General features: G+C 40.6%; 1 protein-coding gene across 1 annotated transcript; it reads left to right on the top strand.

Annotated features, from left to right (window-relative positions):
- The first annotated feature begins 96 nt into the window (after positions 1-96).
- On the top strand, positions 97-26,436 carry LOC139380231 (nucleic acid binding protein 1a). The gene is made up of 6 exons (XM_071122766.1): positions 97-1,096; positions 1,429-1,567; positions 2,063-2,134; positions 4,803-4,887; positions 21,365-21,428; positions 25,920-26,436. The coding sequence occupies exons 1-6, from the start codon at positions 1,003-1,005 to the stop codon at positions 26,120-26,122; spliced, it is 657 nt and encodes a 218-aa protein (XP_070978867.1). The 5' UTR covers positions 97-1,002; the 3' UTR covers positions 26,123-26,436.
- The last annotated feature ends 1,514 nt before the right edge of the window (positions 26,437-27,950 follow it).

Below are 27,950 nucleotides of genomic sequence, written 5' to 3'. Positions count from 1 at the left end.
TTTGAAATGGAATAAAAAATACCCTCCCGTGCACCCCTTCTAGCCAGTGAAATGGAATGGTCGGGTGTATTTATTCGACCGGCGAAGCACGTTGACGTAGTTAGGGGGCATTGTTTGAAGAGCAGGGGGAGCGTGCCACAGTTGTCTAGATTTAAACTCGCCGAGAATTTTCTTTAGCCATAATTCAAGTCTAATTACTAGCAACACTTGAATTTACGTTTATCAAATAATTATATATAGCGGCCATGTATTAGCAACATAGACACGTACGAGTTTGTGTTGTAACAAAGCTGAAGTTGGACAGCTAACGTTAGCTAGCGCTACTTCCTCCATCAGACTAGACATGAGTATTAATGTTAGCTATAATTTATAATTGAGCCAACATCAGTCTTTTTCGTTATGTAAGTAGTTAGTTAGTTCAAGTTTTGCGTAAACTCACCATTGTGAGAATATTCAGGCTAACGTTACTGCTGTAGCTAGTTAGCACCAGATGAGGAAAGAGATTGTCAGGCGGTTAAACATTTTTGACGTTCATATTTTTTTATTCACCATAAACTAGTGTTTTAGATTAATACTTAGCACAGCAAGCATATCATTTAATGTAGTTGGCTAGCTTTATGTAGTGTTTTTTCACGTGTAACTAAGATTGTTCTAGCAGGAAGTACAGTAACCTTTAAGAGAATAGCTTGGTAGAAAATGGAGTAAAGCAGCTACAGTAGTCCATCCATTGAAAGCAAAAGTAACGTTAGCTTGTTATCCTTTTAGAGGCTAGCTTTATAAATCGGGAACCCCACATCTCCTTTGTTTCAGGTTGTGGCAAAAAAAAAAAACGTTTCTCTAATAACTTTGTATAGACCGCTAGCAAGTTATGACAATCCCTTTATGTTGAAAACTAACGTTAGCTGGCTAGTTTGCTGCTAGCTTCCGACCGAATGCTGCTACCGATTGCATAGCTTTCTAGACAGCTTGCTAGCGTGTCACTTTCCCAATTGCTTCCTAAAGATGTCGAACGCCATAAACGAAGGTCTGTTCTTGATAAAAGACGTGAAGCCTGGATCGAAAAATTTAAATATCGTATTCATTGTTTTGGAAATAGGTAAGTTGGTGGAGATAACAATGTCGTGTTTCTCGTGTCATGTCAACCTAGATTCGTTACCGTTTTCTTAAAGGGCCAGAGGAACAATTGAGTCGATTGTGCAACTTAGTGCAAACATGTAATCGTGAGTATAAAAAAAATGCCTTCGTGTAATAGCATACAATTACCTGTATTTTTTTGTTGTTGCTTTGGACATGTTCTGACAGGGTGCCATATTACAGCCATGAGGACTTGGTCACCCATCACAAAGGCTATGTAGACAAGCTATGTTTATTGAATTGCATTTCTTAAGGGATAACTTCACTTGCTCTTGTTCTTTTCTCATATGTTAGGACGGGTAACCAAGACGAAGGATGGCCATGAGGTGCGTTCCTGCAAGGTAGCGGACAAGAGCGGAAGCATCGCCATCTCTGTCTGGGACGAGCTGGGCAGCCTCATTCAGCCTGGGGACATTATCCGGCTGACCAGAGGGTATTGACCCCTACCCACACCCATTGGGCTACTGCAATGATTCTCATCTCTGGCATTGGCTACCCTCATGGTTGTACATATTGTTCTAGCCAAGCACAATAACATCCCATTTAACTACTCATTAAGCCATTTGATATGTTGAATCAGGTGTGCTTTTACTGGACTAGAACAGAAATGCAACCTTGGCAGGACCTGAGGATTGGAGATGAGAAACACTGCATGACCGGTAGAGGCCTTGACTGATATGAGCAGTTAGTATATGGAGCATACACTCACCTGAGCACCTGCACAGGCTTACCATTGATTCTGTTATGACAAGAATCTTAGGAAAGTGAATAGAAGTATAGCAAAATGTGTTGCTATGAAAACCCATGAGCTGTTTTCCCCTCTGGAATATAATTCAAATGTTTCTAAAGTTAGTAGAAATGGAACTGATCGCAACCCCAGTACTTTGTTAGCTAGATACAGTATCTTGACTTTCCTCCATCTCTGCAGCTATGCCTCCATGTGGAAGGGCTGCCTGACCCTGTACACTGGAAGAGGTGGAGACCTGCAGAAGATCGGAGAGTGAGTACAGTCTATTTATACCAACAGGAACTTCCTGTATTTCACGAGAATTCAGCTGGCCACTTGCCGCACTCTTTATGATTTAGTGATGCATAAAAGCAGAGAACACAAAGTGAGACTGTCCCCCCCCCCCCCCCCCCCCCCCCCCCAAAAAAAACTCTGTGGTTATGGTAGGATTGATGACTCACTCATGTTGAAAAAGTGATAGTGTAGGAGTCTCATACCAAGAAAAGCAGAAAATAACACTGATATCATGGTATGGGTAGCATTCAACAGGCCTGAAATTTGATTAAAGAAAAAAAAGTATCTGAACTTGTCCAGTAAGAGTGCTTGTTTTTCAAAAAATGTTGCCTGAAAAAAGTTATGTGCAACCCCACTGCCCCTCCACTATTGTATTGTAAACATGTCTTGTTCTATCAAATAAAACATGTCTGTTCTTACATCTATCTACAATAGTTGAACAACAGAGGAATTGCATTTAGTTTAAGAATACAGAAGGTTATATTGCTTTGAAATAGGTTTGGCGATAGCATCGTTTATCGACAATGATTGACAGCCATGGTCGACGTTGAAGACATCGTGATGTGCCAAGGTGGTTTAGCGTATTTGAGTGTCGCCACACAGTACATTTGTCTTGCAGGGCAGCACACAAGTGACATTGAGTATTCCTATATGCTATAGCCCATTTCAATAAATGTTGTATAGCCTACAGAATGTATGAGGAATGTAGTCCTGAAAGAACAGAATTCCACCAAATCGGCACAAGATGTCCAGTTTTATAACACACTCTTTAACTATCTGTTTAAAAAAACGTAGCCTATGTTCCATTCTCTCTCCATTCGATAGGCTATGAATATGACTGAAGGCTACACTTCATCGTTTTATGCATGGCTTTCTCCCGATCAAACAATGAATGAATGTAACATAATTATTTGAAAGCCTTAAGGTAGGATTAATAACAAGTGGACAAACAATAGCCTATAGAAAAAGCTAATGACCATTTTATTGAAGTTTAACCGTTATTATGAAATAAATTATCCATGCGGGCTGGGAAAATTCTTCCGTGCAGGGTTGAAAACCAAATAGGCCTAATTGGAGGATATGTAATTGGCCAATCATAAAAGCTTTAAGACCAGTTTAAGTTATGCACATTAGCTTATTTCCAAGGATTCTAGCCTATCAGTGTTCTCCTAAAGTCGAGGCTTTCAAAAATAACAAGAATGAAAGTCTGTAACCTAAGCCTAGGCATAGGCTATTCTCAAGCACTGCTTTGAGAGATCGAATAAACAATATTTATTTTTCTATTTTGAGGCAAATAAAGCAATTATTATCCAGTTCTGAAGACTAGACTGCTTCTATCCAGGCCATGATGTAGGCCTAAAACCTAGCTCACTACGGTAAGACAGCCCGTTCATCATCAGTCACTGCTCCATCATGTGCAAGCCACAGACACAACTGTTCTGCTCCTCCACCAGCAGGGAACATAAGAAAAGATGTGCCATTGCCTGCACTGCCCATGCTTTCAACCACATTGACTTAAGTCATGATTCGTCCCGTTGCATTAGGTTTCACGCTATAGCCCACCCTTCGTTTTAGAGGAGTTATATTTTTTCCAACAAAAAAATAAATACATTTGTGGGTGGACAATCGGGGCGATAGCATCGTATATCAATGTTTTATGGGTACATAATCATGATAGGACAAAGGTTGACATCGACCAACCCTGCTTTGAAATATAGGTGTCATGTATACTGAACAATAATAAACGCAACATGTAAAGTGTTGGTCCCATGTTTCATGAGCTGAAAAAAGATTCCCAGTTTTTCATATGCACAAAAAGCTTATTTCTCTCCAATTTTGTGCACAAATGAGTATACATCCCTGTTAGTGAGCATTTCTCCTTTGCCATGATAATCAATCCACCTGACAGGTGTGGTATATCAAGAAGCTGAATAAACTGCATGCTCATTACACAGGTGCACCTTGTGCTGGGGGCAATAAAAGGCTACTATAAAATGTGCAGTTTTGTCACACAATGCCACATATGTCTCAAGTTGAGGGAGCGTGCAATTGGCATGATGACTGCAGGAATGTCTACCAGAGCTGTTGCCAGAGACTTGAATGTTCATTTCTCTACCATAAGCTGCCTCCAACATGGTTTTAGAGGATCTAGCAGTAAATCCAACCGGCCTCACAGCAGACCACGTGTAACCACGCAAGCCCAGGACCTCCACATCTGGCTTCTTCACCTGCGGGACTGTCATGAGACCAGACGGCTAATGAAACTGAGGAGTATTTCTGTCTGTAATGAAGCCCTTTGTCGGGCCTGGCTCCCCAGTGGTTAGGCTTATGCCCACCCATGGCTGCTCCTCTGCCCAGTCATGTGAAGTCCATGAATTGGTGCATAATGAATTTATTTATATTGACTGTACCTTATATAAGCTGTTACTCAGTAAAATCTTTGAAATTGTTGCATGTTGCGTTTGTATTTCTTCAGTATAGTTTCAAGCTGGCTACATTACATTGTTTTAATGCTTTTCGGTACAAGTTGATGCATGCAACTTTACTTGAATGTGCTGGGTTACTTTTAAATATCAATGACATGCATGCAGTATTAACACACAGGGTTAATGTTCCTAACATTCACTAAATGTATTCCCTCCCATAGGTTTTGCATGGTGTATTCCGAAGTGCCTAACTTCAGTGAGCCCAACCCAGATCTGCTAGCCCAGAACAACCAGCAGAACAAGACTGTAAGTACCTCTACCCTACCCTGGTCCCAGATCTATTTGTTCTGTCTTGCCAACTCCTATAGGCATTGTTTTTGCCAAACATGTTGGCTATCCAGCACAAACAGCTCTGTGACCAGGCTAACGGTAGCCCACCTCCAGATTGCTCAAGAGGGTTGGTTAATTAAAAACGAAAAGCTGAAATGTATTTAGTCAATAAGTAAAACATTTCTTAACAAGTCACACAATTTGCATGGACATAAATTACATACCTTAAGGGAACATTTTGACATTCGCCATATGGTTAGTGAGAAATGCCACATTGCAAATGTACGGTTCCTTACCAGACGTCCAACAGCATCTCTAAAATTCGCGGACGGTGGCGGGCCGTGCAGCAGGGCCGGATCTTCCCACAAGAGGGCGAATGGAATCATATTGCAAATGTATAAAACATCACCAATCACGACGTGGCCTTTTATCCTAAACGGAAAATACTTCGAAGACAACTTGGTGAGCTTAGGTTTGGCATAATGGGCAGTTGGCCCTCAACGGTTTTTGAGTTATGGCCATTTTTCTGGGATTAAAGGTAAAAAATGAAAATAGAGCAATAGTTTTTGCGCTTCACGTCAAAGTAAATGAATCTACGGTGTCAATAAAAAAAGAACCAGCCATTTATCGTAATTTAAGAGAAATCGTACAATGTCAAATTGGTGATGTTCAAAAAAAGGTGTTTAAATATTATTTTTTTTAATTACAGATCCAGTTGCAGCGTGTTCAGACTAATCTTTTTGAATTGTTTTTCCGAGCTATGCGAGATTTCTGTGATTTTCTGAAATAACACACACATTCAACCCTCTGTAAATAAGTATTAACTCAATATTCTATAAGTGCCTACCCAAAGGAGGATATGTGTTCACTTTCAGCTTCCTGTGTAAACCAGAAGTGCCTTAAAATGGTGTCGTCAGGTGCTGTTTCGAAGGGTTAAAAAGGTCTGATCTTTTCAAAACATCATCAACCCTCGTGAACTGTAAATCAGTAATTTCTCCCAACAGATGTCAAAGAAAAGCTCTCTCACACACACACACACACACACAGCAAGGATGGAGTGACGAAGTGCTGTGCTTAAAGACACAGAGCCTGCAATGGCATTTCCATATTCTCAAGGCCGTGCCGATTTCAACAAGATGCCCCGCTTGACCGTAGCGCGCTCAGCGACCGTGAAAAAAGTAGGCCCAAAATTAAGCCTGGCCCTAAATTCAATTTGCTTTTGGGTGACAGTGGGAGAACCTTTAGGGTGAGAAGCACAATTTGACCTCAGGAACGTTCCCGAGGTCCTCCCGATCTGTGCAAGCCTAAATTTGACCGTGTGGCATTAACCCTTAACAGTGAAAACCGTTTTTTTTTTCATCACAGTTTACAATGACTTCTTTCCCCATAGGAATACATTGCCTGCTCCCCTGAATTCAACTTGAAGCCTATGTGGGTTATGAATGCCTTATGAACCTGTCTTCGATGACAGTCTATCAGGCCACTATGAGGTCTACCTGTGTCGATTCTAAGCTTCCTGAAGCAACCGGAAGTGGTTAAAATCACCCTAAAAGTGTTTTTCCATACCCAAACTGATGTTTGATAGAAATAGTGAATTCAACACTGTGTAATACAGTCAGTTCTTAACGTATAGACTTAACTCAGGATTCTGTAAAAGCATACCCCAATGAGGATATGTGTTTACTTTTAGCCTCCTGTGCCAACCGGAAGTGCCAAAGTTGGTGTCATAGGGGCTGTTTCAAAGGGTTAACCTCTTGAAGCTAGGGGGCACTATTTTTATTTTGGGAAAAATAACGTTCCCAAAGTAAACTGCCTATTTCTCAGGACCAGATGCTAGAATATGCAAATAATTGACAGCTTAGGATAGAAAACACTAAAGTTTACAAAAATGTACAAATATTGTCTGTGAGTATAACAGAACTGATATTGCAGGCGAAATCCTGAGAAAAATCCAATCAGGAAGTGACCCTTATTTTGAAACCCCTGTCTTTCTATGCATCCCTATTGCCCATTGAAAGGAATATCAACAAGATTCCTTTTTCTACGTCTTCCCTAAGGTGTCTACAGCCTTTAGACATAGTTTCACGCCTTTATGTTGAAGAATGAGCGTAAACGAACACGTAACGAACACGTAAACGTAAGTGGCCAGCTGATGGCTCTCAGTGATTCTTGTGTAAAAGAGAGAGGTAGCCATTTTTCCTCCCGGTCCTACTGAAAAGCCAACTGTCCCAGTTGATATATTATCGAATAGATATTTGAAAAACACCTTGAGGATTGATTATAAAAAACGTTTGCCATGTTTCTGTCGATATTATGGACATAATTTGTTGTCGACCGCTACTTCCGATGGATTTCTGAACATAACGTGACAAATAAACGGAGGTATTTTGGGTATTAAAAATAATCTTTATGGAACAAAAGGAACATTTTCTGTCTAACTGGGAGTCTCGTCAGTGAAAACATACGAAGATCATCAAAGGTAAACGGTTAATTTGATTGCTTTTCTGATTTTCGTGACCAAGCTTCCTGCTGCTAGCTGGACATAATGCTATGCTAGGCTATCGATAAACTTACACAAACGCTTGTCTTGCTATCGCTGTAAAGCATAATTTCAAAATCTGAGACAGGGTGATTAAAGAACCGTCAGACCTAGAGTTCTGAAACTTTCAAAACCTATTCTAGAGCTCAGGTCGATAGTGCGTGGTGAGTTATGTGGCTCTAGAAGGTTCTCGGACCGAGAATATTCTCAATAACTTCAATTCATTTGGACCATTACGAAAATGACGACATTTAGAAAAGTCCCAGAGTCGCAAGACTAGGTCCATTGAAAACGGCTCGGCCCATGGAGACGGATCCCAACATTTCTGTCTGATAGCTCATACAAGGACCCCTGGAAAAAAGTGGATTTTCAGAACCAATTAAGGTCTTGCTCGGGCACCAAATGACCTATCGAGCCGAAACTTGGTATTCGGAGTTGCCTCAGCTAGGCCTACACATAATATCAGAACTGGACCCGCAGCTAGAAGGTAACTTTGTTTTATGTTTTTATTATGGTTTGAACAGAAGGTGCTGTGAATTTTGGGCCAGCTCTGAAATATGTGATAGTAAGCTTCTAAACGAGTTGGAAAAAGTGGGTGTGGTTTCAGTTTGTATCAGTTTGGTGTCAGAATGACATCTAATTGACTGATGGACGGTGACTTGCTGGCTGACTTTTGTCCATTTGCAATATGTTTAAACAGTGAGGTACCATCACCAAAATGACATTCTGAAATCAACACCAACGAGCGATGGAGTGGAACCAGAATCACTGCCCGGCCATCCCGAGTTCATTGGGCCAGTCAATTTCGCATTCCTGCAGTACTTTTGAGCATGACAAATTTGTGATGGTAAATGCACATTGAAACATACTGTAAATGCACAGCCTGTGATTGGAACGGGTTACCAGGAGCACTTTTTTAATGCCTTACGGGGTAGGAAGGGGTCTACGGTTGGGTAGGGAGCACCCCCCCATCCGTGCCCATCCAATGTGCCCCTTGTCATTTTGGACATTTTTCAAAAAATTGTTAAAACAACAGTCCCACTTCTCCCTCTTCATACATGACAAATAAACCATCTAGGTTGATTCATGGTTTAACATAGTGCTATATATCATTTTGGCAGTATAAATACCTTTTGGACATGGTTCGCTGACTTTCGGGTTTGTAAACCGACTTCTATTGATCGTACATGGCAAATGGACATAACATCCTGATTTGGCACTTTCAAATCTTTCATATTGCATTTGGACATTTTTCATGGCATTTGGCCCCCCCCCCAAAAAAAAAAGAAAAAAAAGTGACTTCCTATGAAATCATATTGCAAATGGACAAAACATATGCCCTATGGACAAGTAAAAAAAAAATATATAATGATAATCAAATATGACTAAAGTATGTTGATACAGTTCTTATACATGTGTAATGACACAAATCGAAATAAGTTTTTGAAATTCTTTTCAATTTTTCAAAATTGTACTCTTAGGTCTTGACTGCAATATGAAAAATTACGGTGGAACGCACACGCCATCTGTTGGATTTTTGCAGTGTTACACTTGGCATTTGCCATATGGCATTTGCAATCAACTTTGAATGAAACAACGCCCGAATTGAGTGGTATTGGACACCGTGTATATATTTCGTACGGTGCCCATATGTTACCATTCATTTTTGTACATTTCAGGGGGGTGTTCCCTTACATCCAATTAGTGTATAATTATTTTTTTATTTTTGAATGACTATACCTAATCTCTGTACTCCTCACTGTACTCCTCACTTAATGATCTGTAATTTCCCTCAGTCGAGCAGTAAATTTCAACCACATAGACCAGGGAGGTTTTCCAAAGAACGGCACCTATTGGTAGATTTGTTAAAAAAAGTAATAATAAGAAGAAAAGCAGACATTGGATATCCCTTTGAGCATAGTGATTAGTTATTATTTACACTTTGGATGATGTATCAATATACCCAGTCACTTCAAAGATACAGGTGTCCTTACTAACTCAGTTGCCAGAGTGGAAGAACACCACTCAGGGATATCACAAGTCCAATGGTGACTTTCAAATAGTTGCAGAGTTTGATTTCTGTGATAGGACAAAATTGAGAGTGGATCAACACATTGTAGTTACTCTACAATATTAACCTAATTGACAGAGTGAAAACAAGGAAGCCTGTACATAATACAAATATTCCAAAACATGGATCCTGTTTGCAGTAAGGCACTGAAATAAAACTGCAAAAAATGTGGCAAAATGGGAGACATTCACCTTTCAGCAGGACAAGAACCTAAAACGCAAGGCGAAATATACACTGGAGTTGCTTACCAAGACGACATTGAATGCTCCTGAGTGGCCCAGTTAGTTTTGACTTAAATCGTCTTGAAAATCTATGGCAAGACATTAAAATGGCTATCTAACAATGATCAACAACCAACCTGAAAGAGCCTGAAGAATTATTAAAATAATGTGCTAATATTGTACAATCCTGGTGTGCAAAGCTCTGAGACTTACCCAGAAAGTCTATATGATTGAAACAGACTTTAAGTAACTCAAAAGGAGAACACGTTTCTGAGAGAATCTGGTACTTAATGGTATCAAAGAAATATGTTGAAGATCCTGTAAGTCTTGTGAAATTATTTCTTACAGTACTACAGATCTCAGGTGATACTGTTGACAAAATCAAACTTCGAGATATGAGCGCCCAATCGTTGCCAAATTTTTGCATTCCTTAAAGACAAAATAATGGTTAAATGCCTGGGTAAAATACTTTCTGGCATGAATGGTCCAGTTCCTGATAATAAACCAGAGAGAGTGACTAAATCATTCAATATGGTTACTGGGCTGTCTGATCATAATCTGACACTTATAGCCAGAAAGCTGTCTAAGAGCAGGTTTAACCTCTCTACTGTTAGAAAGCCGGATCAACTCAGAATACATAAGAGTGAATTAAACTATTTTGAAAAAGCAATTAAGGGAATAAACTGGAATGATCTCTTGTCCTATACAAACGTGGAAGCTGATAGTCAGGTTTTTCTATCCACAATCCAGACTACAATAAATGGCTTCCTAAAGAAAATCAAATCCAAACCTGGCCAAAAGAGCACTCTTCCTTGGCTAAATGGCGAAATCTGGAAATTGATGAAAGATCGAGATTATGCTCTAAAAATAGCCCTAAAATCTAAATTAGAGCATGACAGACGTAGGTTTACCATGTTGAGAAGTAAGGTGATGAAAGAAATCAGACAGGCCAAGGCAAACTTTTTTATTAACATAATTGGTGATGCAAAGGGAAACTCTAAATTGATATGGGAGAATCTAAAAAAGTTAACAGGGAAAGACCATAGTAACACTGCAAAAAGACTAGAAATCATGGTGAATAACAATCTAACACAGGATGCAGTCGAAATAGCAATAGCCTTCAATTCCTACTTTATTGACTGTCAGGGTACTGACACAGAACCCCTCCACTTGTTTCTTGGGCTCAGTGCTAGTGAATGACACTCAACCTGTCTTCATCATAAGGAGGTTTCTGAGTCAAAGGTGAACAAGGTGATTAGCTCACTAAAGAACTCTAAAGCCAAAGATGTGTTTGGGATGGACTCTACCTTTCTTAAAAACTACAAAGAGTCACTCATTGGCCCCATTACTAAGGTCACCAACACATCTATTGGTCTCTGTGTGTTTCCAAGGGTATGGAAGTCGGCCATAATAACGGCCATCTTTAAATCAGGCGACCCTGCTGACGTGAGTAACTACAGGCCCATTAGTATACTACCTGTGGTGTCAAAGGTTGTTAAAGTGTGTAGCAGAACAACTGATTGCCCACCTCAACAACAGCCCCTTCACATTACACTCCAAAGTTTGGCTTCAGAGCGAAACACTCCACAGAAACGGCCAAATGCTTTCTTCTGGAAAATGTGAAGTCCAAGATGGACAAAGGGGGTGCTGTTGGGGCTGTGTTTCTGGACCTAAGGAAGGCTTTTGATACTGTTAACCATGAGATTCTCATTACAAAATTGTCCAAGTTCAACTTTTCCCCTGATGCCTTGAGATGGATGAAATCATACCTTGAAGGCAGAACTCAGTGTGTCAGAGTGAGCAATGAGCTGTCGCCCACTCGTAGCTATGATGTGGGCGTGCCCCAAGGGTCAATACTGGGGCCCCTCCTGTTCAGCCTGTACATTAATGATCTGCCTTCTGTCTGTACTGGGTCTGAAGTTCAAATGTATGCAGATGATACAGTGATATATGTGCATGCAAAGAGCAAACAACAAGCTGCACAAGAACTCACTACTGTAATGGTCCAGGTTACAAAGTGGCTCAGTGACTCGTGTTTGCATCTCAATGTGAAAAAAACTGTTTGCATGTTCTTCACAAAGAGGGCAACAGATGCTACTGAGCCAGATGTCTATGTGTCAGGGGAGAAGCTCCAGGTGGTATCCGATTTTAAGTACCTTGGCATCATACTTGATTCCAACCTCTCTTTTAAAAAGCATGTGAAAAGGTAATTCAAATAACCAAATTCAACCTAGCTAATTTCCGATTTATACGAAATTGTTTGACTACAGAGGTAGCAAAACTGTACTTCAAATCTATGATACTCCCCCACTTAACATACTGCTTGACTAGTTGGGCCCAAGCTTGCTGTACAACATTAAAACCTATTCAGTCTGTCTACAAACAGGCTCTCAAAGTGCTTGATAGGAAGCCCAATAGCCATCATCATTGTCACATCCTTAGAAAGCATGAGCTCTTGAGTTGGGAAAATCTTGTGCAATACACCGACGCATGTCTTGTATTCAAGATCCTTAATGGCCTGGCTCCCCCTCCACTCAATATTTTTGTTAAACAGAAAACCCAGACATATGGCAGCAGATCCACAAGGTCTGCCATGAGAGGTGACTGTATAGTTCCCCTAAGGAAAAGCACCGTTAGTAAATCTGCATTCTCTGTGAGAGCTTCCCATGTCTGGAATACACTGCCATCAGACACACATAACTGCACCACATATCACACTTTCACAAAATGCTTGAAGACATGGCTAAAGGTCAATCAGATTTGTGAACATGGTCCCTAGCTGTGTGTTGCCGCTTTCCATGTTGTCTGTTGCCTGTAGCTTGTGAGGTGTGGAAACACTTTGTTACTTTTATGAATTTTGTCTTGCTGCTTTTTGTTTTATGTTGCTCTGTCTGTATGCTACGTCTTGCTTGTCCTATGTTGCTCTGTCTGTATGCTATGTCTTGCTTGTTCTATGTTGCTATTGTCTATATTGTAATTGTTTTTAATAACCTGCCCAGGGACTGCGGTTGAAAATTAGCCGGCTGGCTAAAACCGGCACTTTTACTGAAACGTTGATTAATGTGCACTGTCCCTGTAAAAATAAACTCAAACTCAAGGAAATTGCAGAACAGTGCAAACGTCTGTTCCCACTCTTCAAGGTGAATAGATTAAAAGGGAAATGTGTAGCTCTCGTAGTTGATAAACTATATTGATAACAAATTGTGCCGAGACACCAGGACCATTCCATGGCTTTTCTAAATATTACAAAATTCCCAGAGTCGTTGAATAATGGACCACCCAATACTATCCATGGTAGGGATTGTAATGTTTTTTTGGGGGGGAAACCATAAAATGCAACAATTGATCAAGAAATTAACTACAACTATACCATTCAAGATGGGGAATGTTGTAAAATAATTAGTATTCAACTTTCTATTTATAGTATTTATAAATAGATTAGACGGCATTAGAGAGGATAATTATTGAAAAAGTACATTTTCAAATATAAGGAACTGGAACACAAGTACTCAAGCCTGAAATTAGGTAGGAATCAACATGGTAGGAATAAAACAGGGGACATAAGGCACAGTTTGTGAAGGTGTAAGGTGGGGTGTGTGTTTTTGTGTTTGGGAAAAGCGGCGTGAAAAAAGAAAATGGTTGCAAATGTCAGAGCCCATCCATGTGCGTCTATGAGCAGAAGCTTTCAATTTTGTGCCGATATGGGATATACTTTTTTTTTTTTAATTCTTAGTAGTTTATTTATTGTCTTATCATGGTGGAACGGTCCCCAACTCTATACCCTAGACACCCACCTGAGCGACCCATACTCTAAGGAGAAGTCCTTATCTGTTTTATAGGCCTACTGCAAGTAGCCTATACCCAGCCAAGATGGAAAGATAAATGCAGTCAGACACCCACTAAAGCGGCACCACTCCCTCAAGATTCTGAGCCTGCCTGGCAGAGTTGGTCCTTCAAAGCCTCTGGATGGGTGAGCATAATATTCAACGATTTTCTCAGTCGCTAATGAGAACCTTGACCATGTACCTAGCCAGTGGGGTGCCCCCACCCAGGTAGTGACAGTACTGGCAACACTAGCTTCAGTAACCCATGGGGAGGGGGTCACACTCAGGCAATAAGAGAGGGGGCAAATTATTGTGTCCCCGGTGGCACAAAATAATTGAAGATCTGACTGCACAGAGATGCTTGGGAAAATGGTCACAACGGGGGACCTGTGTGTGTGTGTTTCAGGGGAAGGGGTTGTACCTGATCTCGAACAGCTAGGACTTGACATTGGTTAATCAAATCTTCCCATTCTTGCTCAATGTTGCATGCCTTTTCAAACAGCTACAACTATGTATTCGCACATCAAGTCCTTTCTTGACTTGGATGGCACAACTGTACAACATCTGAGCTTGTTGTGTTTGTGTGGAAGGGTGTGTGTTTATCCCACATCTGCTACTATGGGGTAATGCTGTTAGGAATAATATAGGATGAATCACAATTTTCTAAAAATAATAATTGCTTGCCAAAAATGTAAATTTTGTAATGGCCATCCTGGTTATAGGTAATAATTATTTGCATGAACTGCCTACATTATTACACATTATTTGTTAATTGTGGAAATTAAGATGTGCAAGATTTTTAACATTTGTTTGTTTTTAAACTGTATATAATACAATTGAGGTGAGGGTGTTGGAAATGCTTTTGGTGGTTGATCTGCTTCTGTTCTGTGTTCACTTGGATGACAACCCAACTTGGGATCGGGGGAGGTTTTAGCGGGTGTAATAGTGGAGGACAATTGGATGTTTTACATAGTAGCAATGTAAATATCATGGTACAGCTGGACACATGGTACATATGGACACTCAATCATTATGGTACTTTTTAACAGTAACTTTACAAACGTGTATTATAAACGGTATTGGGTGCGGGGCGGCGAAAAATGATTATCCCGTAGGCAAAGAAACTCAGAAGGGGTGACGGTATTAATGAACAATTTTGATCAAAATGTCCAAACAGATCCGCAAAGTAGATGGATTATATTTAAACGTGTTATTGGCTCATGAACAGATTTGGCTCATTTATTTATATGGTCCAAATAATGATCCACGCTTGTTTTAAAAATAAATAATTATAATATATATCAAACCTACAAGCAATACAAGATGTATCATTATGGTGGGAGATTTATAATACGGTTTTAAACGCCTCAATGGACTGTAAAGGAAATCACACTACCAATTTTAACCCTCATGCACTTAAGGAGATCATTAATATCATAGATGCATTAGAACTAGTGGATATATGGAGGCTTAAATATCCTGACCGAGTGAGAGAGACATGGTGGAGGCTCAATCAAGCTAGTCGTCTTGACTTCTTTCTTATGTCATTCTCGCTGGCACCAAAAGTTAGTGTTGATAGGGGACAGAATGCGTTCGGACCTTCACGTAATTGGCATATACATTACTCATACAGAATTTCCACATGGGCGAGGATATTGGACATTTTTTATCAAAGCCTATGGAATGTTAATTTGTTTTAGCTAGGACAGAAGAATTTAACTGACTTTTTCTGAAGTAACAGGTACAGCAGATCCCCATATTGTATGGGACAATTTTCAAATTTGTCTTTAGAGGCTATGCAATTCGGTACTCATTTCTAAAACAAAAACAATTCAGGTCAAGAGTCCATATACAAAGGAAATAGGACTAATAGTACAGATGGCAATGCAAACTGTACCATAGAGGCTCAGAATAAGTTGGCGGAAAATAGGAAGAAATGGAGGAGCTTATTTAAAGAGTAATGTTATAAGAAATATTGAACTGGATGGAATATGGGAAAAATGCGCCAAATTATTTTTTTAATCTTCAATTTAGAAGTGTTACCAAAAATAATTTACAGAAACTTGTTACAAATTAGTCACCCATGTTTCACAAACTATATTTTGAAAGCGGAAGCACAGTACTTTAAAAGCATATGTTTTTTTTTTGTCTCCTCTAACCGAAGCTGATTGTATGGATTTTTTTTCCTATTAATAATGTACAATGAACAGCTGCACAGAGACTCGTGAAGGCTGAATTACAGAGCGGGATTCTTGATGCAAGTAAAGCCTTTAAGTCCAGTAACTCCAGGGCTGGAAGGCATACCAAACCTTTTTTTGATATACCATGAGGACATTTTTTATTAGCTTGTTTTCACCACTTATATAAAATTGGTAGATTGCCAGATACTCAACAGGGTCTGATTTCATTATTACTGAAACAGGACCCAAGTGGTAAATTATAAAGATCCAGTCCATAAAAAGAAATTGAAGGCCCCTTACACTTCAGTGTTGTGATGCAAAATGCATAGTATTAAAAAGGTATTGTCGGATATTATTCATCCTAATCAGACTTTTATTTTATTTATTTTATTTTTTACATGGACGGTACATTGTAAATAAGACAAGTACGGGAAACAGTAGAACACTTGCTGACTTAAAGGTTTTTGATAAAATACAACTGGGATTTATATATAAATGGCTCGCATATTATAATTTTGGAGAATATCCTATACAATGGTTAAAGTTATGTATAATAACCCTAGATGTAAAATGGTAAAGAATGGCTACTTCTCAGAAAGTTTTAAATTGTCAAGAGGTGTAAAACAAGGTTGTCCACTATCAGCATATCCATTTATGGCCATCTAAATGTTAGCGATTAAAATCAGATCCAGCAATATCAAGGGACCATAAATCTCGGACTTGTATGCTGATTAATGTTTTCTTTGAAATCCCAAATGTGGATCCCTCCACCGCCACATAGATGACAGATACTTTTTAAAAACTGTAGTTTATTTCTTTATCAATTGTATTTTGTTTCCCTTTATTCACATTGAAGAGTGGGTACAGAACTTTGCGCCATTCTGCAATTTCCTTCAGGAGCTGATCATTCAAGCCTATATACTGAACTATATTATGCATTGGATCACAAAAAAAATACTTTTACATTACTGTGTAGTTTTCCAATTAAAAGGTCTGACGGTGATGTGAATATATTTTTCGGGAAATCATCTCACTAAAATACATGATAATAAAGTTAGCAAAAATGGATACGATCTTGCTCCCATAGAAAGGAAAATCCCTGTATTTGTTAAAATCACCCTGAGTAACTCTTGAGTCATATCCCAGTTGCTTTATGGCCTTGCCTACACCTAGCAACCTATTTTTATTATATAAGCAAAAAATACAAGTTTTTACTTGGAACGGCAAGCTAGATAAAATTAAACGGGCCTATTTATATAATGAATGTGAATTTGGAGGGCAGAAATGATTAACCTCCACGGGATCGGTGTCCGTATACCGGGACGGTTGAGCTAACGTGTGCTAATGTGATTATCATGACAGTTGTAAGTAAAGCAAACTTTCCAGGACGTAGACATGTCTTATATGGTCAGAAAGCTTCAATTCTTGTTAATCTAACTGCACTAGAGGTTGACCAATTTTAATCGGAATGGCCGATTTCAAGTTTTCATAACAATCGGATAACGGTATTTTTGGACACCTATTTGGATTATTTTTAATTTTTTACACTTATTTAACTAGGCAAGTCAGTTAAGAACACTCTTATTTTCAATGACGGCCTAGGAACGGTGGGTTATAACTGCCTTGTTCAGGGGCAGAACGACCTTGTCAGCTCGGGGATTCAATCTTGCAACCTTACGGTTAACTAGTCCAACGCCCTAACCACCTGCCTTACATTGCACTCCACGAGGAGCCTGCCTGTTACGCGAATGCAGTAAGAAGCCAAGGTAAGTTGCTAGCTAGCATTAAACTTACCTTATAAAAAAAACAATGAATCATAATCACTAGTTAACTACACATGGTTGATATTACAAGTTTATCTAGCATGTCCTCCGTTGCATATAATCGATGCGGTGCGCATTCGCTAAAAGTATATTTTTTTAAACCTGCATATTTAGCTAAAATAAATCCAGGTTAGCAGGCAATATTAACCAGGTGAAATTGTCACTTCTCTTGTGTTCATTTCACGCAGAGTCAGGGTATATGCTACAGTTTGAGCCGCCTGGCTCGTTGCGAACTAATTTGCCAGAATTGTGCCATGTAACAGGAATATTTAGACTTATGGATGCCACCCGTTAGATAAAATACGGAACAGTTCCATATTTCACTGAAAGAATAAACGTTTTGTTTTCGAGATGATAGTTTCTGAAGTCGACCATATGAATGACCGAAGGCTCGTATTTCTGTGTGTTATTATGTTATAATTAAGTCTATGATTTGATAGAGCAGTCTGACTGAGCGATGGTAGGCAGCAGCAGGCTTGTACACATTCATTCAAACAGCACTTTTGTGCGTTTTGCCAGCAGCTCTTCGCAATGCTTCAAGCGTTGAGCTGTTTGACTTCAAGCCTATCAACTCCCGAGATTAGGCTGGTGTAACCGATGTGAAATGGCTAGCTAGTTAGCGGGGTGTGCGCTAATAGCTTTTCAATCGGTGACGTCGCTAGCTCTGAGACTTGGAGTAGTTCCCCTTGCTCTGCAAGGGCAGCAGCCTTTGTGGAGCGATGGGTAACGATGCTTCGAGGGTGACTGTTGTCGACGTGTTCCTGGTTCGAGCCCAGGTAGGGGTGAGGAGAGGGACGGAAGCTATACTGTTACACTGGCAATACCAAAGTGCCTATAAGAACATCCAATAGTCAAAGGTATATGAAATGCAAATGGTATAGAGAGAAATAGTCCTATAAATCCTATAATAACTACAACATAAAACTTCTTACCTGGGAATATTGAAGACTCATGTTAAAAGGAACCACCAGCTTTCATATGTTCTCATGTTCTGAACAACAATATGGCACATATTGCACTTACTTTCTTCTCCAACACTTTTGTTTTTGCATTATTTAAACCAAATTGAACATGTTTCATTATTTATTTGAGGCTAAATTGATTTTATTTATGTATTATATTAAGTTAAAATAAGTGTTCATTCTGGATTATTGTAATTATCATCATTACAAATAAAAAAACTTGGCCGATTTAATCGGTATCTGCTTTTTTTGGTCCTCCAATCGGTATCGGCGTTGAAAAATCAGTCGGTCGACCTCTAAACTGCACTGTCCAATTTACAGTAGCTATTAGAATGAAAGAATACCATGCTGTTTGAGAGTGAAACAAACATATCATGGCAAGTGGTTTGATACATTCACCTCTGAAGGTAAATCATGTTCTTTCATTCTGTAATCTTGCTCTGATTTGTCATCCTGAGGGTCCCAGAGATAACCGTAGTTTGGTTTGATATATTTTTATATTCAAATGTAGGAACTGGGTTTCTACAGTTTGAACCTCTGCTGTCTCTGGCTCCACACCCACTCCGCCCGGCCCGGCTATCTAGATGTGTGAAAGTTAGTGTGTAAACTAATGATCCATCATGTATGACATTCCTTGGAGTGTGTAGACTTTTTTAATTTTGTATTACCATATCATTTTTGTATGTTCTCTCTAGTTATGTACTTGAAAATGTATCAATTGACCAATTTGGCACGTTTGGGCAGACTTGATACAAAACATTGTCCAGTATTGCATTGCTTCACTGGATCAATCTGAGACTTTGCACACTCAAATCTAAATTGCACCTAAAATGCAATATTATATGGTCTTTCTCTTGCATTTCAAAGATGGAACTAATAAAACAAATTATACATGCAGTGCATTTGGAAAGTACCCCTTGACATTTTCCACATTTTGGTAGGTTACAGCTTTATTCTAAAATTGATTAAATTGTTTGTTTTTTTCCCACATTCTACACACACTACCCCATAATGACAAAGCAAAAAGTTTTATGGCAAATGTATTAAATAAAAAAACACCTTATTTACACAGGTATTCAGACCCTTTGCGATTAAATTTGAAATTGAGCTCATGTGCATTCAGTTTCCATTGATTATCCTTGATGATTGGAGTCCACCTGTGGGGAAATTCCGTTGATTGGACCTGATTTGGAAAGGCACACACATGTCTATATAAGGTCCCACAGCTGACAGTGCATGTCAGAGTTAAAACCAAGCCATGAGGTCAAAGGAATTGTCCGTAGAGCTCCGAGACAGTATTGTTTTGAAGCATAGATCTGGGGAAGGGTAACAAAAAACATCTGCACCAGTGAAAGGCATGAACACAGTGGCCTCCATCATTCTTAAATGGAAGAAGTTTGGAACCACCAGGACTCTTCCTAGAGCTGTCTGCCTGGCCTAACTGAGCAATCAGGGGAGAAGGACCTCAACCATCTCTGCAGCACTCCACCAATCATGCCTTTTATGTTAGTGGCCAGATGGAAGCCACTCTCCAGTAAAAGGAAACCTGGCACCATCCCTACGGTGAAGCATGGTGGTGGCAGCATGCTGTGGAGATGTTTTTCAGTGGCAGGGACTGGGAGACTAGTCGGGATCGAGGGAAAGATGAACGGAGCAAAATACAGAGATCCTTGATGAAGACCTGCTCCAGTGCGCTCAGACTGGGGAGAAGGTTAATCTTTGAACAGGACAATGACCCTAAGTACACAGCCACGACAATGCAGGAATGGATTTGGGACAAGTCTCGGAATGTCCTTGAGTGGCCCAGCCTTAGCCCGGACTTGAACCAAATCGAACATCTCTGGAGAAACCGGAAAATAGCAGGGTGCAGCGCCGCCCCCCTTCCAACCTGACGGAGCTTGAGAGGATCTGCAGAGAAGAATGGGAGGAACTCCCCAAATACAGTTGCGCCAAGCATGTAGCGTCATACCCAAGAAGACTTGTGTCTGTAATTGCTGCCTTAGGTGCTTAAAGTACTGAGTAATGGGTCTGAAAACTTATGTAAATGTGATTTCGGTTTTATTTTAAAATTTGCCCACAATGTTTTTGCTTTGTCATTATGGGGTATTGTGTGTAGATTGTTTATCCCCTAATCAATTTAATACATTTTAGAACAAAGCTGTAGCGTAACAAAATGTGGAATACTTTCCAACTGCACTGTGTATTTACAAAAGAAAAGATATGGGGGATTGGAAATAATGCAGACAATTACATTGGTGGAAGCTGCAATATTAAAGCTGACCTAACCCCCCCCCCCCCCCAAAAAAAAAAAAAAAACTTGCAGGTGTAAATGCTGCCGAAGGTGACTAACATGTATTGACTCAATACTCAACACCCATAGATCTTGATTAGATTTATTTTTTATGGCAAATGTTAGAATTTTTCTTCCACTTTGACATATGTATTTTGCGTAGATTGACAAAAAAATGACAAATCCATTTTAATCCCACTTTTGTAACACCACAAAATGTGGAAAAAAGTGAAGGGGTGTGAATACTTTCTAAAGGCACTGTAAATCAGATGCTAATTAAAAAGCAAGAACAGGAAATACTCAGTTTACACACCTAAATCAATGTTCATTTGAAAGCACAAACAAAAATCTAATTCCACTTTCAGAGAACAGGAATTGCCCATCTGTCTCAGACTCTACATGTGTAAAGTGTTTTTAGTTTTTAACAGAGTCTTAATGAGGTTAGTGGGTTAGTTATCCCCAAAATATTGAATGGTGTGAAGTGATGCTTAATGGACTTTTTAAAAGTGTTTTCTAATGCCCTCACCACGTGTCCCCTTGCAGGGCAAATCGGATCAGAGGGGGAATTCTCCGCCTAATCAGAATTCAGGTACACCTGCTCAGTCAGGTAAGTGATAATTGGAGTGGTGGGGCAGTTGATCTATTCAGAAAATCCACAATGAATCACACTTTAATTTCACAAATTTGTTCATATTGGCGTATAACAACTGAAATCAGTCTAGATTTCCAGGCTAGTTGAGGTCCAGGCCCAGTCCAGAAACATCTAGCCCCTATCCCCAGTGTAGATGAAAGTATTTGATGGGTATAAGCAATATGGCAAAAATGAAGTCCACCTAACCTATCAGGGGGTGAGGTATTAGTTTTGTTTGATTAGATAGACCCTTTGTACACACAACTGTGGCAGAAGCATTCGTGTTGTGCTATGTAAAGTAGAACCTGCTTTGACAACTGTGGAGAATGGGCGTTTCTATTCCGTTTTGCGCAGCGGAATCAATGACCTACGAGGTGAGAAATGTTATGCTGCTCTATTTTCTCTGTTTGTGGGGATGCATTCTGCTTCGTCCAGTCAACCAGAAAATGTTGAGGGATAGGGGTTGCTTTAAATTGTCACACTTTCACTTGTTTTTGCTGCCTTTGTGTGTACAGAGTAAACCGGATGACAGCCCACCATGTGAGCAGGTTTGGCGGGGGCACTGTTCTCTGGTATATTGTCAACAAAAGCCTGATGGATTGTTCAGAAACATGTATTCATTCCATAAAATGAATGTAAAAAAGATTCTAACTAGCTTAGTTCTAAACTCAGCAAAAAAAGAAACCTCTCTTTTTCAGGACCCTGTCTTTCAAGGATAATTTGTAAAAATCCAATAACTACTCAGATATTCATTGTAAAGGGTTTAAACACTGTTTCCAATGCTTCCAACCATAAACAATTAATGAACATGCACCTGTGGAACGGTCGTTTAGACACTAACAGTTTACAGACGGTAGGCAATTAAGGTCACAGTTATGAAAGTTTAGGACACTAAATAGGCCTTTCTACTGGCTCTGAAAAACACCAAAAGAAAGATGCCCAGGGTCCCTGCTCATCTGCGTGAACGTGCCTTAGACATGCTGTAAGGAGGCATGAGGACTGCAGATGTGGCCAGGACAATAAATTGCAATGTCCATACTGTGAGACGCAGAAGACAGCGCTACAGGGAGACAGGACAGACAGCTGATCATCCTCGCAGTGGCAGACCACGTTTAACACCTGCACAGGATCGGTACATCCAAACATCACACCTGCGATGGGACAGGTACAGGATGGCAACAACTGCCCGAGTTACACCAGGAACGCACAATCCCTCCATCGGTGCTCAGTCTGTCCACAATAAGCTGAGAGAGGCTGGACTGAGGGCTTGTAGGCCTGTTGTAAGGCAGACATCCTCACCAGACATCACCGGCAACAACGTCGCCTATGGGCACAAACCCACCGTCACTGGACCAGACAGGACTGGCAAAAAGTGCTCTTCACTGACGTTGTGGTTTTATCTCACCAGGGGTGCTGGTCGGATTTGCGTTTTATCATCAAAGGAATGAGCGTTCCACCGAGACCTGTACTCTGGAGCGGGATTGATTTGGAGGTGGAGGGTCCTTCATGGTCTGGGGCGGTGTGTCACAGCATCATCGGACTGAGCTTGTCATTGCAGGCAATCTCAACACTGCGTTACAGGGAACACATCCTCCTCCCTCATGTGGTACCCTTCCTGCAGGCTCATCCTGACATGACCCTCCAGCATGAGAATGCCACCAGCCATACTGCTCGTTCTGGATCTCAATCCCATTGAGCACTTCTGGGACCTGTTGGATCGGAGGGTGAGGGCTAGGGCCATTCCCCCCCAGGAATGTCCGGGAACTTGCAGGTGCCTTGGTGGAAGAGTGGGGTAACATCTCACAGCAAGAACTTGCACATCTGGTGCAGTCCATGAGATGCACTGCAGTACTTAATGCAGCTGGTGGCCACTCCAGATACTGACTGACTTTTGATTTTGACCCCCCCCCTTGTTCGGGGACACATTATACCACGTCTGTGGAACATGTTCAGTTTGTCTTTTGTTGAATCTTGTGTTCATACAAATATTTACACGTTAAGTTTGCTGAAAATAAATACAGTTGACAGTGAGGACTTTTCTTTATTTGCTGAGTTTATGCGTTTTGTGTTGCTTATACCCATCAAATCCTCTCTGATCTACATGCAGTGCCTTAATGGGTCAGGCATGTCAATGTACATGGTCATACTTGTTTTTGAACTTCTTTTTGCTAGTGCCAAATTAGGCCACCTACAAGTAACTGCCAAAATATAGGGAACCAACCGTGTCTTAACCTTTCTCCTACAATTCCTGTGGCCCTGTGGAAATTGAATTAACATAAAAACATCCCCATCAAAATCTGTCTAGAGATGTTTTTTTTTGCATGGGCTGTCTCAATCCACTGCATCTGTTAATATCGCCCTTCTGTATCTGCGGTGAAAGGTGGCAGAGCTAGAGCTGTGTTTGTCAGACCATAAAACATCCCAAAAATCTGTCTTCTCACAAATGTCTAAAGCTTCAGAACGGTTTGGCCTACAAACTATTATGACCCCTCTGTGGAAAGATGACTCTCACGAACATGATGGGGTTGCTCTACGCACCCCCACAAGTGTCACGGGACTTGTCTGAAGGTGGAGATAGTTTAGTGCCTAGAATAAGGGGTTAAATACATGTGTATGTTAAATAAAAAATAGTTTCCTGATCTTTTATTTCTCAGATATAGGACAAACACTTCAGAACCCCCCCCCCCCTCCCCCCAAGTAAAAAAAGAAAAAACGATCTGTTACATGTGGTGAATCTGTTATTCAAAGCATTTCTATGGGGTAATATCAGAAATTCTAAAGTCAATAATGTTTAAGCTAAATGCTTCTTGGCATGACCATCTTAAAACAATTCCATATTTTAGCTTATCCAGCTGCAGATTATGCACACTGGCTCCTTGTGGTCTGCTAACTTCAAATACCATCCGAAATGAGTACTTTTGTTATCAACTGAGTCAGTCGACTGTCTGCTCTACAAATTGCATCCTAAATAACTACTCAATACTATTTCTAGTTCAGTCAGTCTCAATTTACCCTTGATGCATCACGGTTTTGATGCTCTCCAACACTGCCATTAACTTTGTTCCTAGGCGTTGGTGTGTTTCGCACACTAGCTCTGGTCCAGGGCGTTATGTTAACCACTGTTGCGTGTGCAGCTAGCTCGTACAACGCTGGACACTCGCTGCTTGCTGCTCGCAAGTACGACTTTCAGGGGTAGGCAACCCTGGTACTTAAAGTTTTGGATTTAACCAACCTAATTTCATCACCTGTGCTGTTGGTGGCGGTAATGCACCATTTGATATCTTGTCTCATTTCCTATGTCTTACAGTGTCTGTGTGTGAAGTCATCTGCTGGAGTCAGACTCTGGAAAATAATAGCCTCCCCCGCAGGCCCTAAGCATGATGGGATATTAATTGCTTAAATAACTCAAACCACGCCTGTGTGGAAGCACCTGATTTCAACCTACTTTGTATCCCTCATTTACTCTAGTGTTTCAATGCTTTGGCATTTGCATGTGCACTATATGACCAAGTATGGGGACACCTGCTCATCGAACATCTCATTCCAAAATCATGGACATTAATATGGAGTTGGTTAACCCCTATGCTACTATAACAGCCTCCACTCTTCTGGGAAGGTTTTCCGCTAGATGTTGGAACATTGCTGCGGGGACTTGCTTCCATTCAGCCACGAGCGTTAGTGAGGTCGGGCCTGTTGTTGGGCGATTAGAACTGGCTCAGTCGGCGTTCCAATTCATCCCAAAGGTGTTCGATGGGGTTGAGGTCCCGTGCTCTGTGCAGGCCAGTCAAGTTCTTCCACACATCTTGACAAACTATTTCTGGACCTCAATTTATGCACAGGGGCAATGTCATGCCCAAACAGGAAAGGGCATTCCCTAAACTGTTCCCACAAAGTTGGAAGAACATAATTGTCTAGAATGTAAGATTTCTCTTCCCTGAAACTAAGGTGTCTAGCCCGAACCATATAAAAACCAGCCCCAGACCATTATTCCTCATCCAGCAGACTTTGCAGTTGGCGCTATGCATTTGGGCAGTTGGCATTCTCCTGACATCCGCCAAACCCAGATTCATCGTGGACTGCCAGATGGTGAAGCTCGATTCATCACTCCAGAGAACACGTTTACACTGCTCCAGTCTAATTCCTCTATATAGTGTATGTCCATGTTTAACTGGAATTGTTAGTTTGGGTTTCTAAATGGCAGTCTCACATATCTTTATTAAATTGGTGCTACTGTTATCTAAGCATAGTGGACTCATGCATTTTGTATGTTTGGTCCACGGCGGGCGGCCTTTCTGGCCTGCTGCTTTCATGTCAAGTTATGATGCTAATCTCTTTGCCATGTCCATTCAAATGATTTAAGAAAGCGGTAGTCTGCTATATTTGATTAAATGAACTGACACATGTTTCCCCTCAGTTGATCATGACTGCTCTTCTTAGCATTTTTGCCCATCCCTTCTCTTCCCACAGGTAACGGTGCCATGATACCATTTGTCAACAACAACAGTTCTCCTTCCACTCCTCGTGACCCTGTCTTTGGGGGTGTGGGGCGGACTAACGGCCGTTCCCCTGGCAGCGCAGCTCCTCCAATGTCCGCTGTGGGACCTCCCAGTGCCCCCAAGCCTTCGGTCACTATTAGCAATGGCAGGGACCCCCGGCGTGCCAAGAGATGAAACTGGCATTAGGGACATCTTTCCCCCGGCCTCTTAACCTCCCCCCACCCCCTCACTCTCTCCTTTCCATCTACCTTTTGAACAAGCCAAACCTGGCATTCACAACAATATCACTGAAAAAGACTCGTTTCTGATCTGCAGCTTATACTGGTTAACCTAGGCGACGTTGTCTTTCTCTAGTTGAGCTAATGTTTGTTGGTTATGCTGTCAATTGCATAAAGCACCTCACTGAATAAGTGTGACCTAAACATGAACACAGTAGCAGGACTTGCAAAGCTCTGGACATAAAGTAAGTTTTCCCCCTTCCACCATAATTGCCAATTTTGTGCCAATGTTATTGACAACCCTCCCTGTGCCTCCCTCTCGCCCATCTTGTTGGCTGAAACTATACACCCTACTTGACCACTAGATGCACTTTCTTCTCTTTAAGTCAAAGTAAATGCATCACTAATTTGATTAAGGAACAGATTACTGCTGATGGGGAAAGCCTTATGTAGGCGAAACAACTTTTTGGACCGAATTAACTAACAAAACCCCCCTTGGAAGGATCACAACTCCCTTCTCAACCAAAACATCAAAAGTGACTGAAAAGAAAGGTGATAGTTTGATTTTTAACGGTAGGTCGATTAGATTTAGTTGAGAATGGCTACAGTTTTCATGAGGACTAGTTTATTTGCTGTCCAGTTATGAACAATACATTTGTTAGGTGGGAACACTTAAGAGGTTCACCCAAATATATTTTACTGACATTTTGATTTCTGTTTCATCTCTGAGATAGATGAAGTAGCTAATGAGTGCAATAAATAATATTGTCACATTTAACTCTAGCTATGTTCCTCATTCTGTCAAACAACTTTAATCAAGACTGAGTAATACATTTAATCTGTTTTATCACATTAACATATTTCCAATGAACGACAGACAGCGTTTTTGATATGTCAAAACTAGCCATAAGGCTAATATCCTTAACTTTAATCGATAGTCCTGAGGCTTATTCAGTAGGAGGAAATATTTACCTTGTTGCATGTCTACCCTGTGGGCCGGGTTTCCCAGACAGGTTAAACGTAGTCCAGGACAAAAAATTATACCCAATGGAGAAGTATTTTAGTCCAGGACTAGGCTTAATCTCTGTCCAGGAAACTGTCCCTATATGTCTATCTGAAACACTTAAAATGTTGAAACCTATTGAATAAGCTCCAGGGATCACCCAACTGCCCTCAAGTAGAGAGACATCTTGAAGATCTGTCATGTGGTGTTTATTTATATACCACCATTATACAGTGCCCTCCAGTGTCCATTCACTCAGCTTTTTGGCATGCCTTGCGCAGGAAACTCTTTCCATGAAGGGCCAAGAGTCTGCTGGTTTTTGTTAAGACCTAGTCAACCAGGTGAGAGGAGTGCCTTACTAATCAGCAACCATATTTGATCAAGTGCAAGAGCAAAAACCGCAGACACTCGGCCCTGTGTGGAATGAGTTTGACACGTGCCTTACTGGGATCATTTGGGCTGCTGCTTAAAAAACAAAACAAGTAGTGCTTTTTTGGTAGTCGTCTGTGCCACATTGTACCCTTCAATTAGATTGTTATGATCAAAGTTTAGAATCCATGCTTTGCAATCTTATTTCCCAAGTCCAGTTGGAATGACCTCATTGTTTAATAGTGCAGTTTTGGCAATAGTCTGAACTAAACGAAGCCTTCAGAAGGCCTACATATGTTCAAGTAATTTATAAGCAGATATATAAAAATGCATTCCAAATGTGTTAAACCTTAAGTATGTTTGCTTCTAGCTACAATAACAGAAGCTCATTCAGAGATCTAGACAAATGTTA

Source organism: Oncorhynchus clarkii, chromosome 22, assembly GCF_045791955.1.
Source record: "Oncorhynchus clarkii lewisi isolate Uvic-CL-2024 chromosome 22, UVic_Ocla_1.0, whole genome shotgun sequence".
Classification (NCBI taxonomy): Eukaryota; Metazoa; Chordata; class Actinopteri; order Salmoniformes; family Salmonidae; genus Oncorhynchus; species Oncorhynchus clarkii.
Note: the sequence above shows the minus strand (reverse complement) of the source record. Positions and strands in the feature narration are given on the sequence as shown.

Bases quoted from the DNA above. Each gene is read 5' to 3' on its own strand.
- LOC139380231 (XM_071122766.1), top strand. From the start codon at position 1,003: ATGTCGAACGCCATAAACGAAGGTCTGTTCTTGATAAAAGACGTGAAG. The intron at 1,097-1,428 runs GTAAGTTGGTGG...CTCATATGTTAG, and splicing joins ATTCATTGTTTTGGAAATAG to GACGGGTAACCAAGACGAAG. The intron at 1,568-2,062 runs GTATTGACCCCT...CCATCTCTGCAG, and splicing joins ATTATCCGGCTGACCAGAGG to CTATGCCTCCATGTGGAAGG.